General features: G+C 54.0%; 1 protein-coding gene across 12 annotated transcripts in view; it reads right to left on the bottom strand.

Moving 5' to 3' along the window:
* The window catches only part of CACNA1C (calcium voltage-gated channel subunit alpha1 C), a 579936-nt gene that overhangs the window by 84251 nt on the left and 481646 nt on the right, over positions 1 to 14039 (bottom strand). For 5 of the 12 annotated variants that reach the window (XM_036252393.1, XM_036252384.1, XM_036252389.1 and 2 more), the window contains exons 19-22: positions 11306 to 11438; positions 8294 to 8423; positions 6797 to 6856; positions 1855 to 1961 (exon numbers count right to left, since the gene is read on the bottom strand). In XM_036252393.1, coding sequence (XP_036108286.1) covers positions 1855 to 1961; positions 6797 to 6856; positions 8294 to 8423; positions 11306 to 11438 — 430 coding nt within the window. Of the gene's footprint in view, positions 1 to 1854; positions 1962 to 6602; positions 6663 to 6796; positions 6857 to 8293; positions 8424 to 11305; positions 11439 to 14039 lie in introns of all 12 variants that reach the window. The other 7 variants (XM_036252392.1, XM_036252387.1, XM_036252391.1 and 4 more) reach the window with 2 other exon arrangements.

Genomic DNA, 14039 nt, shown 5'->3' with positions numbered 1-14039 from the left:
TCTGAGTCCCAGTCTCTTCACTCGTGAAATCGGAACGTGGTCACTGCATGAGGTGTTGCAAGGATCAGTAAGGTGTGAGCCGCCTGGCAGTGTGTGGGGCGCATGCTGTGAACTGAACACACGGCAGCCTGACTATGAGGTCTGAGGAAGACGTCGCTGAACTTGAAGAAATAGTCCACAATGGCAGCACTGCAGGCCTGTGGTAGGAGGCGGAGGGCACAGGCGGGAGGCACCCTGGTGCTCATATTTACCCGGGTCCTAGGGGTTGCCCACTGTGCTTATGTGCAAAATGCTCTGGGTCATCGCACAGTCAGGACTTGAAGGAATGGATTCTGCACAGCTGGTCCCCACACCTAGGATGCCGGGACCACAGGGGGACTTCTGGGGGCCTCGGGCCAGGGATGTTCCCTAGTGGGAAGGAGGCACTAGGGTGCGAGCCCCCACCAGCCCCTCAGCAGGAGGGGCTACCCACCAACCCAGGTGGCCTTGTTCACCATGACAGCTGGGCGAGCAACTCTAACTATCACATGATAACCATCCGATTGAGATCCTCCTCTCTAGCTTTTGAGGACAGCCTTATACCCACCTTGGGACCTAAAAAATGTACGACACCAGCAAGTGCTCATTTCATTATTCAGGTGGTCAGGATGAGGTGCTGAAGGGGGAGCCGGTAGAAAGATCTGAGTTCTCTGGTTCATGGGTCTTTCATGCCAAAGGATGCAGAGGACATTCCTATCTATCTGCGTAGCTCAGGGAGGGAGTTGGTTTGCATCGAATTACAACAGAAGGGATGTAAAAGGTCGATGGGAAAAGCACAGACTGAAGCGGGGAGTTCTTGGTTCACAGTTACACAGTGATTTCGTGGTAGTGCTGGGACTAGGACCAGACCTGCAGGCTGGCTGGTTGTGGGTCATAGAGGTGATGATCAGAGGAGAGTCTTATACCCCATCTAACACCCCCATCTCCACACTTTCTAGGCTGACCATGAGGACACCCTTGGGAGTTGAGACCCGAGATCATTTTCTTTGCCATCGATATGACCTTGGGTGAGTCTCATAATGTCCTGGATCTGTTTTGCTGTCTGCGGGTTGGTGATAACAGTCCTCGCCGCCGGCCTCGGAGGCTTCGGTGAGGACCACAGAGTGCGTATGCGGGGTGCCGGAAGCACAGAGCAGGGGCAGCCCTGTCGGCTGATACAACCTGGGAGAGGCTTGTACTCAGATTCTTTGCAACCTGAGCAAGGTTTGCAACCTTGGTGTGTGGTGCAACCACCTGGAGAGTTTTTAAACGTCTTAAACCCCAGGCTGTACCCCAGACCAGTTTAAAATAAAAAAACTCTGGGGAAAATGTCTTCTTAAAAGTTACTTAGGTGATTCACTGTGTAGCCTAGACAGAGAATAGTTCTCTCTCTCTCACATCGTCACCCTTTCTCTCTCCCCCTCCCTCCCTCCTTTCTGCTGCTTTCTCTCACCAGGTGCTTTGCCTGGAGACAGAGGAGGGAGGATGGACCGGAGACCCGGGCAGATCGTGGCAATGGCAGATCCTTGGAGCTGACGGCCACCAAGGGCCCTGGGCACGTGGCGGAGGGGGGAGGAAGGCCCTGGAGACTTTATTCTCATTATGACTGGGTTTGGCCCTCCCTGCCATGGAAAGATCCAGGCACACCCCAAGTGTCACACCCTTAGGGCACGACACGGGACACAAGAAATCAAAGCCGCCTTGTTGCACAAGTCAGCGGCCCCACCCCAGTCCCATCACAGTCCATGAGCGGGGCAGGAAGGCCCTCCAGGCCCTTTATGTCCCGTCTGTCACCCGCGGCTGGATGCACGCCCCGCGTCTCGGAGGGCCACTCACTGGATGCCAAAGGAGATGAGAGACACGCTGACCACCAGCAGGTCCAAGATGTTGAAGTAGTTCCGGCAGAAGGAGCCCTTGTGCAGGAAAGCCCCGTAAGCGGTCATCTGCAGGGAGGCACAGAGGAGCACAGTGTGAGTGCAGGGACCGAGCTCCAGAGACCCCCGCCACCCCCCCCACAGCACCCCGCTGAAGAGCAGTGAGGAGGCAGAGGACGGGGGGCAGGAAGGGCTGAAGAAGGAGATGAAGGGCTGAGAAAAGGGTTCTGCAACCACTCGGACAACCACCAAAGAATCCCTAGCTCAGGGTCTGTCAGCGTCTCCTTCTACCTGCCCAGTGATGCCAGACGCTTCAATCCCGTGTCTGCAGCCCTGTCACACCTGGCTGCCACCCGTTTCCCGTGGTCTGCTGTTCCCTGTCACGTGGCCATGGCTCCAGCCCTGCGGGGCCCTTGCTGTCAGACCAGGTTTCCCAACCTGCTCTCCAATTCCATAGACTCAGGGAGAAGGCAGGTCGTGCCCAGTAGGGTCGCCACCGTCCTGGTTTCCCGGGACTGTCCCAGCTCAGTTCTGAAAGTCTGGGGTCCTGGGCTGCCACGAGGTTTCAGGAAAATTGGGACAGTGGGCCTCTACTGCCCAGTGAGAAGTCCTACCCATAACAGGCAAGTAGCCTCCCCCCATTTCCCATCCTCATGCGTGCTTCTGACCTGTGCCAAGTACTCTGAACTTGGCTCTACTGTCTGAGTGTGTGAATCCCATCCCCGCTGTAGTTTATGTGTGTGGCCTGGGCAAGTTACTGAGCTTTTCTGTGTCTCAGTTTCCTCATCTGAGAAACGGGGGAACTGATAACATCTCCCCTAGAGATGCCGAGTGATCACATGCAAGTCCTTTAGAATTCTGTCCTGCTGGTGGTAAGTGCAGTGTAGCGCTCGGGCCAGAGGGCTTGGATTTGAATTCTGCATTCTTTCTGCAGGATGGAAGTTCGGTTTCCTCATCTATAGAGTTGGAACATGATCCCGTGCCTTTCGGAGGCACAGGCCACGTACTGAAAACCACGTGAGAGCCTTGGGAAAGCCAAAAGGGGACCCGTGGCATGATGAGGAGTATCGTCGATGGCTATCATTGCGTCCCTCAGAGCTCAATACAAAGCCACTCTACGTGCTCAATAAACAGCCTTGCCGATTCTGTTGACTTGAATGAAGGGTAGTGGATTTCCAGGTTACGGGCTGGGAGAGGCCATGGACCACAAAGCATCAGCCAAAGGGACACATCTGAAGCTGAGGTCTGAGGCCGAGGGCGGCTCCCTGGTCACCGGGCCCAGCTCGTCTCTTTGGATCACAGCGCGCCCAGGGCGGCATGTCTGCAGAGCGAGCCAAAAGCAAACACGGGAAACTGGCAAAAATAGCTCTCGCAAACTAGTTCTTTCCACTGATCTCTCGCAGCAGCGGGTCCAGGGGACTGGGGCACCTGGGCGCTGCCGTCGTTTCTAGCGAGCAGATTACATAAAAGGTTGCAGAGGAACACAGAGGGGGAGCTCTCCCCGAGGCCTGCCATCCGGAGGGCCGTGCTGCCCTGTCCCTCCGTGAAGATCCGGGGCCTCAGAGCGCGGATTCGGGTGGCTCCTGTGGTTCATGTTAACTAAAGAGCTTCTGTGCCCCTCGAAGGCCGAGCACCTTCCCTAGACACCCCAGCCCTCCTCTCAGAGAAGGTTCTGGTCTGCTCCCGCCTCGGACATCGTGAGGACGCTGCTGAGCTCCGAGAGGACCACCTGTGTCCGGGAAAGCAGTTCCCCGCTGGTGGACCATTGGGCTCAGAGCGCCAACGCCTGTGCCTCATCTGGGCTCCTGATGTGTCAGGGGAAAATGCATGCGCGCACGTGTGTGCGTGTGTGTGTGCGTGTGCGTGTGTGTGCGTGCGTGTGTGTGTGTGTGTGTGTGTGTAGGGGGCACATGGCCAGGCAGGGCCACGGGAAGGCCGGCTGTAAGAGAGAGGACAAGTGCATGCCAAAAAAATGGAGCATCTCCTTGAAAATCGCCTGCAGCATTCAGGGCACCGAAGAAGCCGAGGTTCAGGCACCCACTGTAAGGTCCTTCTTTACCCTGACTGCTGCCACCCAGCGCCTGGCTCCTAAATGTTAAGCCACTGCCTAGGAAAAGCCCACTGCTGGGGCATTTGCGGCCCGAGGAGAGGGACGCAGTGCGACACAGGGTCACGGACTCTGAGCGGGGAGGGCAGGAGCGCCCCTCTGCCAGCCACGGGGAGCACTGCCTCTGTGGGCGGCAATCCCGTTGTGAAATGTCCCATCTCTCATCATTTCTGCTCACTGGTCCCAGTTTCCCTCTCCTCCGTGAGACAGGCCGCCCGCCATGTCCTACAAGCCTCTTCTCGATGGCCAAACATCGGGTCTCTCATCTGCTCCTGAGACTAAATGCCCCTCCTGGTCGCTGGCCACCGTCCAGGCCATGGCAGGGCGCTGGCTTCAGGCCAGGTGAGGGCCCCGGGGGAGGAGGTCGGATTTACATTTAGAAGCACTGGAACAGTGGAAGAGGCCGAGCGGAGGGGAGGGAGGGGCTTGCCATGACAAGGCGTGTTCAGAGACCTCACATCTGCTTGTATGGCAGCGTTTAAGGCAAAACGGCACCATTGAAATCCGCAAAGGAAGCTCTGCACAGGGGCTGAGAGCTGGGCCGCGGAGCTATTGTTGCAGCACGGGATTCGGGGTGTCTGTGTGCCTCCCTGAGTCTGAAGAAAAAGCCCAGCTCCTCTTGGAAAGAGGGGTCTACACGCTGCCTCCCAGTGCAGCCGGGACGCCCTGGGCTCCCTCTCCCCACCCCCGGGAGCCGGGAGGGAAGGCCCGAGAAACACTGTGGTTAGCTGGGACCAGGGACAGAGCTGGGGGCTGGACAGAAACAAAGCAGGCACCCCACACTGCCCCACCCAAACCGTAGCGGGAAACGACAGAACTGTCCTGATGTTGAAGGGCAGGGTCATGACTTAGGAGAAAAAGAAGGGTCGGGGGCTGCCACGGCGCAGGGCCAGGGGTGGACATGGGTTTGCACCAGCCACCTGAAGGGGAGAAAAGGGAGCCTGGACCCCTTGAGAGGAGCACCCCAGGAGAGTGTTCCAGAAAGAAGACACTAAGCTGCACCTCGTGCTCTGAAGCCTTGACCCTTCTGCTGGGGCTGTGGGGGTCCCAGAGCCTTGAGCCTTCCACTGGGGCTGTTGGGGGTCCCAGAGCCTTGACCCTTCTGCTGGGACTGCTGTGGGGGTCCCAGAACCTTGAGCCTTCCACTGGGGCTGTTGGGGGTCCCAGAGCCTTGAGCCTTCCACTGGGGCTGTTGGGGGTCCCGGAGCCTTGAGCCTTCCACTGGGGCTGTTGGGGGTCCCGGAGCCTTGAGCCTTCCACTGGGGCTGTTGGGGGTCCCGGAGCCTTGACCCTTTCACTGTGGCTGTTGGGGGTCCCAGAGCCTTGACCCTTCTGCTGGGGCTGTTTGGGGTCCCAGAGCCTTGACCCTACTGCTGGGGCTGTTTGGGGTCCCAGAGCCTTGACCCTACTGCTGGGGCTGTTTGGGGTCCCGGAGCCTTGACCCTACTGCTGGGGCTGTTTGGGGTCCCAGAGCCTTGACCCTACTGCTGGGGCTGTTTGGGGTCCCAGAGCCTTGACCCTACTGCTGGGGCTGTTTGGGGTCCCAGAGCCTTGACCCTACTGCTGGGGCTGTTGGGGTCCCAGAGCCTTGACCCTTCTGTTGGGGCTGTTTGGGGTCCCAAAGCCTTGACCCTTCTGCTGGGGCTGTTTGGGGTCCCGGAGCCTTGACCCTTCTGCTGGGGCTGTTTGGGGTCCCAGAGCCTTGACCCTACTGCTGGGGTCAGAGTGAAGTCCATGCCTTCGCCCGGGGAGGAGGCAGATGCTGAAACGCACTTGCCCAGTTCTCAGAACTCACACCCTACATCTCGGACGAGCTGCGTGGCGATGCATCACTTAGAGACTGGGAAGTACACCGGATACTCTTAGAAATCATAACAACATAACTATCAGTAATCTATTCACACAAATGGTAAGAAAAACTTAGGAAAAACGTGCTCATCCCAGTGCTGCTGGGAGGCGGGCTCTGCTTCAGGACAGGGCACAGCGGCCTGTCTGCAGACAGACGGCCTGCAGCTGGGGCTGCCGCCACGCGCAGGGCACTGAGGGCCAGCTGCGCGCCCTCCAGTCTGGCCCTGGGGCCTGGGCGCTCGGGATTCTTCCGCACTTGGTTCTCATCTCTGCACTTAGCTCTCCCATATAATCCTCCCTCCTCCATGCTCAGGGCAGGGGCATTGCAACAGAATTTTTTAGCAGGTAACCGAGGGTTCAGAAGTCGTCTAGAGCTGTCTAGCAGAAGCTCTCAGTGGGGAGACTAACCCAAATCTTGTTTTAGACCCATACGCCTGCTGCAAGTACTGAGGAAGGTGCTGACAGCGGGTACCCAGGGGTGGCCAGTCTCCACCATGGCACAGGGCCACCTGGAGAACGACAGCACCGGCGGTGACACTGGCAGCCGATGCCAGGCCGCGAGGAGGCCGGTGCGGGCGGGGTGGGCTTCTTCCGGCTCCCCAGCCTGAGCAAAGTGCTAGCACAACGTCAGGGGCACTAATTCTTTTGATTTCAGGCTCGAGAGTAAACGAAACAAGAGAAAAGAAAAAAGAGACAGGCAGGCAGGGCAGAGACAGAGAAGAGACAGAGAGAAGGCATTTCTCAGACTGCATTACCTTAAGGATAATTTCTAATGTAAAGATACTAGTGAAGACATAGTCTGCATTGCCTAGGATCTGAAAAATAAGCACAGTTGGATTAGTGGCGCAGAGAGGGACCCGGACACCACAGGAGCATGTGTGTTAGGGACAGACAGCGGCAGCAGAGCTAGTGCCCAGGAGGACAGGCGGACGGGGGGAGGGGGCTTTACCTTCAGAGCAATTTCAATGGTGAAAATGGTAGTAAAAACAATGTCAAAATAAAACAGAATCTGCAAAACAAAGAGAAACAGAGTGGGAATGGGGAGGGAAGGGAGGAAGCAGGACGGGAGGAGAGGTCAGTGGCCGTTGACCAGAAAAGGAATAGCACTTCAGAACCACGAAAGCGCTGGCTGGGTGTCTCCGTGGGCTGGAGCGTCATCCCATGCGCCAAGACGTTCCGGGTTCGATTCCCAGTCAGGGCACACAACCAGGTCGCAGGTTCAATCCCCCATCGGGGCACATGCTGGAGGCAACCGATCGATGTTTCTTTATTACATCGATGTTTCCCTCCCTCTCTCTCTCAAATCAATGAACATGTCCTCAGGTGAGGATTAAAATAAATAATTAAAGCTTTAGAAAACAAAACAAAACAAAGAAGCCACGACACATGCCACTGGAGCCTGTCCACGTGGAGACGAATGGAGACTAGTCAGGGACAAGAGGCACAGCACTGGTCCCGAGCCGTGCGTCCGGCAGCTCTGGATGAAGTCCCAGTGTGTTAGGGGAGCTCCCAGGGCGGCCTGGCCGGTCCTGAGTTTGCACAGCATCTGGCACGATGCTGCTCTTGGTAATCCAATACTTACAGACCCACATCAGACCCCTGGGGTAAAGAGGTGTCACAAGGACAGACAGTGGTTCGCTTGTTTGTTTTTGCAGGGAGAGGCAAAGCGCTTAGCCGACGCTGGTGTGACCCAGCTGGCTGTCCACTTGGTGGAGATCTGCCTGGTGCGGTGCCCTTGGGGTGCGTCCTCCTGGTGAGGCCTATGCAGGCCGGGGCAGGGGGCTGCATGTTTCGTGTGTCATTACAGCTCAGTGGAGCAGAGCTGGGCCAACACCTTTCCTGGTAAAGATTCTCTGGACCAGGTAGGACCACCAAGTGGTGAGTACGGCTATGGCTTTAGATGGGTAGGCTCCTTTCTTCGTGCCCACCTGGTTGGGATTTGTTTTGAGGTTTTGAGATACAGCAAGTCTTATTTTAATCTTCAGTGTTGCTCATCGGAGCCTCAAGTGGGCCAGCTAGTTCAGTGTTCTACCCACGGAACGTCCCGGAGGCTCTCTTTCCTGTAAGGTCGGCCTCATCGGCACCGATCTGCCAACGCTCCCATGTCCCTAATGGTCAGGACTGCTCAGCGCCTACTGGGAGCAAGTCAGGGAGCCAGCGGCTCCTTTCTCACTAGGTTTACAGGAAACCAGAGCGTCCTGGAGAACAGCCACAGGGCAGTGAGCGTCCTGACCCTGCCAATCAGGCCAGCCTGAGGCTTTTGGGTACATGTTCTCGTACTTGCTTGTGGTCCTCAGATGGATCCTACCAAAGCCTTAATCTCTTAAGGACTGTTTATTTGACTACGAGATTTGGGGCTGGGGCTCCTGCGTGAACAGTGAGGTCAGAAGCTGTGGGCGCGGTTAGTCCCCGGGAGGAGGGTGCAGAGAACATGAGGGGTGCGTACGTGGTTCCTGAAGGAGGTGTGCTGGACGGGGTCCTCGGCAGCCAGCGAGATGCTGCTGAGCAGAATGAAGAAGAGGATCAGGTTGGTGAAGATGGTGTCATTGACAATGCGGTGGCACTGGAGGCGAAACCTGCGTGGGGAGGAGAAGAGACGAGGAGCATGTCAGGAAGGCAGGGAAGCAGCAATCTGGGTCTCAGGATCCCCAGGTCCTCCCTCCAGCGCACAGACGGTGCTCGCCAGTCTGGGGAGTGTGTTCTTCAGCCCGAAGTTTTCCCGCTGCTGGGTGAGGACGGCCATGAGCCCGCCCGCACCATGGGGCACGTCTGCACAGAACTGTGCCATTCTAACACCCTTTCGCTGACGGCAAACTCTTGGCATTTTAGAGGGTGACATCTGAGACCTTCAGGAATCTCTAAATCTTCAAATACTGCTGGGACATTAACAACTGGCTTTTGTTGTGGGACGTCTTCTCCCCATCATTAAAACAGCCCACTCAGAGATCGGGGACACCACAACCACCCAGAGATGTGGATGCTAGGAGGACGCTGAACCCGCACTCTGCTGAGGCGATTCACTCTGGGGACACCTTCAAGGACAACACTTCAAGTTCAGTCCCACACCTCAGCACAGTGACAGAGAACTGCGCAGGTGGACCTCTGGGCACCCCCCGAGAGTACCACAAATGCTATAGCCCAGAATGCCAAGGGTGTCACGTACTAGCTCATCTTGATGATTTAGAGAAGGGATATGGGGGATATCATCATTTTCATGTTATAAATAAAAACAATGAAATCCAAGAAGGAGAAGCTTGCCCAGAAACACAACCTGTAGAGTGAGGGAGTGAGGTCTTGACCTCGGCTCCTGGCCCTGTGGTCGGAGAGGCCCTGAGAGACCTGTCTGCTACAGAAGCACCAAACCCTGGAAAGGACAATTCTGGTGTCATGAGAGTTAGAAGAAGTCTGCAGTGAGCATCCCCTTTATTTATTGTAATGGTTTTCTTTCTTTATTTTTATAGAGAGAGGAAGGGAGAGGGAGAGGGAGAGAGAAACATCAATGAGAGCGAACATCGAGTGGCTGCCTCCTGCATGTCCCTCACTGGGGATCAGGTCCACAACCTGGGGATGTGCCCTGACCGGGGCTCAAACCAGCGACCTCTTGGTGTATGGGTTGATGCTCAACCACTGAGCCACACCGGCCAGGCAGTGAGCGTCCCTTTAAACAAACATAATAGATAGCCGGGAAGGGAGAGCTCCCTGCGGATGGGTGTCAGCAGCAGCACTGCTATCAGAAGACTTCATTTCAAGCCAGGAACAACGGGAAGAAAGCTTCCCCAGTAATAATTTAGGCCCACAGGAATCTCACCAATTAATATGAAGTATTGAGATCACAATCAAAGATCATTAAACATGCAAGTAAATGAGCCACTAAGATGGAAAATCAGGGAAAAACGACAACAACGAATATGTGATTTACACCTCCCCCTGCCAAAGACTGTGAATATTAAAAGTATCAGGTATGAACTACAGGGCAACCATGTTTGAAATGTTTAATGAAATAAAGGACTTGATCACAAAGATGATGAATCAATAGGTAAATGTTTGATATAGACAGATGAATCTGCAAAATCAAGCCACAAATGGAACTGCCTGAAATAAAAAAAAAAATATATGAGAGTCAATATAAAATCTGATTTAACAAAGACAAAGTTGAAGAGAGAATTAAGAAATTGGAAGATACATTTGAAGAAATTACCCAGCATACCAAGAGAGAGATAAGGAGATGGAAGATATGCAGGACACATTAGGAGACAGGGTAGACAGAATGAGAAGGTCTAACAGACGTCTAAGTGGAGTCCTAGAAGGAAGGAATAGAGAGATTGAGGAGGGGCAAAATTTAGAGGTTATGGCTGCAATTTTTCAAGAAGTAGCAATTCTTATTTTAATCTTCAATGTCATTCAAGAATTGAATAAAAATATAGATCCATAGACTTAGGAAGTATAACATATTCCAAACAAGACAAGTGGACAAAAGTCCACGTCCAGACACACAGCAGTAAATCTGCACAACATCAAAGGCAACAGAAGATGGTAAAAGCAGCTAGAGATGAGGGGAGATTACCAACAAAGAAATGATGGTAGGAATTAGAAATAACAGCAGATTTTACAGGGGAATAATACATTTTACACGCTGAGGGGCAAACCTTGTCACCTAAAATTGTATATGCAGCAAAACTAGTTTTAAGAATGAGAAATAAAAACAATTGCAGATAAACAGAGGCCCAATGAATTTATCATGAAGGAACTATAGGGACTTCTAAAGAATGTGCTTTAGGACACCTGAAACTAATATAATATCGTATGTCAACTGTAGTTGAAAAGTTAAAGAAAAAAAAAGTACAATTGAAAAAAAGAAGAGAATGTACTTTAAGAAGAAAAAAAAGATTGCAGAAGAATGGACTGGTATGTTGTCTGTATATCCAAATATATACTGTCTATATAATAAAACTGATCATAATGTCTAACTTAGGTTAACAATAAAGGTTAGGGCTAAATACTAACCAACAATAACATGTCAGGCAGGAGGGGGTCGAGAGGAGTTTAAATAGTCTAAGCTCCTATTTTGCATGAAGTTAAGGATACTTTGTACAAAGTTAAAGATCTTGTTTAGCTTTAGACTTTAAGTTAAATCGACTTACTAATTACCGAGAATAATCACAAAAAAGAATAGAAATAGAATTTACACATTTTAAAACATGGAGAGAAAAATAAACACAGGCCTTCTGGCTGGGAATCCAGACTGTTCCCTATAAAGAGCTAAGGGGCAGCCTACCGACAAAGAAACGGCAGTGCGGATGACAGCTACTGGACCGTGGAATGATGCGTTTACCAGGCTCTGTCCCTCTCTGCACACACGCTGCGGGAGTCGGGCAGTCCCAGGCTCTGCCCAGAGGCTGCCCTGCTGGCCTTGGACCGCGGAGAGCGCAGTCTCCCCTCCCCCACCATCCTCACCCACCTGTTGTTGGGGCTGAAGATGAAGAACGCGCTGGCTTCGGGCATGGGCACTGCCTTCTCCTTAAGGTGCAGCTCCGAGAGGGGGCGTGGGCGTGGGCCCACCGGCATCTCAGGCTCCTCCTCATCCTCTTCTCCTGTAACAAAAAATACGCACCTTCTAAATAACCCCACTGCCACCACTTAGCTCTATCACTGCGCTGCCTGCTTTCAGATACATTCCTACTGACGAGAATCATGACAGCGTTTGCATTTCTGAAAACACAGGGTACCAACTGAGACAGACCCTCAGCTGTCTCCTGTGGGCACTTGCTGGAGGTCATCTGTGTTAGAGTAAGACTTTCCTGGCAGGACACGATAAGGGGGTGTAAGTAGGGTTCCTGACTCATGCCAGTTTGCCCAGCACCGTACTGTTTTTTTTGTTTGTTTGTTTTTATTTTTTTGGTACGTGCCCGTAGTGGGAACTGAGCCCAGGACTCTCTGGTCCACAGGCCTATGCTTCAACCGCTGAGCCAAACCGGCCAGGGCCCATATTGGTTTTTAAAATGAAATTCCCGCATCCCAGGAAACCCCTCAGACCATGCAGTCTGGGATGGCTGATCGTCCTGGTGGTGAGGCACGAGAAAAGGAGACCAGGTTAGACCAGGGCACTGCCAAGGGGGGAGGGGGATGGCTTAGTTGACTTGTGAAATCTTGCAAACAACCCATCCTTGCAGGTTCCGGGAGTTTAAAATCAACACTGTCCTCATTCCTGAAAATACACACAAAAAAATCATGCGCCGTCGGGACATTGGGGCAAAAGACCGCAAGAGGCCCTTCATTCAAAGCCTAGACACTCCTTTCTTCTCTGTCCAGTGGCCACTTTGGATGTGGACCAGAGGCAAACGGCTTCTCCCTTTGCTGCACTGTCCATGGAAGGGGACCTGTTATCAAAGGCATTTAAAATGTTTTGAAGGGAAATGGGAGTCAGGACAATAGTATGGTCCTGAAATAACTTCTCTCTCCAACTCTCCGAGTTCAAAGCCCTGTCAGGACTACCCTTGCCCGCGAAGCCTCCCTGATGTGCCCCCCCCCCCCCCCCGCTCTCCTCCTCCAACCCCTTGCAGCAATTCAAGCATCCCCCACACATCTGGTCCCGTCCCATACAGAGGCTGGTGTCCTTCACCTTTCTTCTTCATTGTACTTGTTCATTTTAACTCCTTAGGGACTCTTAAGAATACATGTATGTTCACGCAAATCAATCAATCAATTACATAAAAGCACAATCTTGGCACAATCTCTGCTGGGCGAGGAGATATTTCTAAAATGTTCTGTATGGCAAGCCGGGAGGCTAGACCGGTGAGCTTTGGAGAGTAAACAGAGAGGACAAGACTGCCTGGCACCGCTGGCCCGCACGCTGCTCTGCGAGTTAGAAACGGTCCCTCCCTGGGGCGTCCGCGCAAGGGCTGAGGCCCGGGCCAGCCGCGTAGGCTCAGCTCAGCCCCTACTCAGCTGCCACACACGCCTTCGGGTCCATCCCGGACACGCAGACAGCAGCCTGGAGAGGGGTGAGGGCAGAGGGAGCAAGGAGGGGCAGGAGGAAAGCAGAGAGTGCTCTGGCACGTCCCTTCTCTCTGGGAGTCCGGTGGGAAGTAGGCCGGGCCGCGCTCCTCCGAGCTGCCGCCCAGGGGCACAGCGGGGCCAGCTGCCCAGAAGCTGCCAAGGCAGAAGGGCAGCAGCGGGGAGGACGACCACACGTGAGAAAAGCAGGCAGGAGCCAGGCACGGACTAGGACGGAGACGTCGGGTCACGGGGTGTCTCCTGCCCCTGGTCCTAAGGGAGCCAGAGCTGCGAGCAGAGCAGGGAAGGGGGCGCGGGCGGCAGGACCTGGGAAGCAGAGGCTGACTTGGCCTTGGGGGAGGGGCGGGTGTGCGGAGCCACCAGCTTGAAGAGCCCTCTGTCCGTGGGTGAGGAAATGGGGACCAGAGACAGTGTACCCACGGAGGGGGCCCCGGAGCTGGCTTTGAGGCCCGAGCGGTGGGGGTGGGTGGCTGAGGCAGGACACGGACCAGAGGTAGGAGAAGCTTGGGACCGAAAGAAACAAAGGCCTGGGTGGGAAAGAGGGTAGAGAGGGTGGTCACATGATCAGGGTAGAGGACGAGTCCTAAAAAAAACCCTCAAGAATCCCGAGGAGGCAGTGTGGGAACAGCTCCTCCCTTTCAAAGCAAAACCATTCCAAGAGTCCTTAAAGCCCGGGCTCCGAGGGACATTCCCATGGTGGCTGATACGGTGACAACGGTGTCCTCATTAGCCTCTTTCCCCTTGACCTGCTTCTGTTTGATTTCTTTAGAGCAAAAAAGAAGGGAGAAGCCGCAAGCATCTTTAGAAGGATGAAATTGGAGGCTCTGGTCACAGGTCTGGTCTGCCCGCCGCCCAGCGGCCCCAACTGCTCAGGCTCCGTCCTGAGGCTCGGGCAGGTGGGCTGACTCTGCTTGGGGCCCAGAGAGGTTGTTCGATGGCTGTCCTTCTTTTCAAACTTGAATGCTAGTGCTCCTCCTGATAACAATCCCATGAGCAGAGAGCCTGGCATGGAGGACCGCCACGCCCAGCTTCAGCAACTACTGACAGTTGGCCCATTCTGTTTAATTTATTTCCCTGTTCCCATTTTTTAAAAATTGGATTATTTTAAAGCAACTTCTAAATATTTTAGACTCCAGCTACAAACACTTCAGCATTTTAAAAATAGAACTACAATGATA

The sequence above is a fragment of the Molossus molossus genome, unplaced genomic scaffold (genome assembly GCF_014108415.1).
Source record: "Molossus molossus isolate mMolMol1 unplaced genomic scaffold, mMolMol1.p scaffold_m16_p_10, whole genome shotgun sequence".
NCBI lineage: Eukaryota > Metazoa > Chordata > Mammalia > Chiroptera > Molossidae > Molossus > Molossus molossus.
The sequence above is the reverse complement of the archived record's forward strand: the minus strand, read 5'-3'. Positions and strand labels throughout refer to the sequence as shown.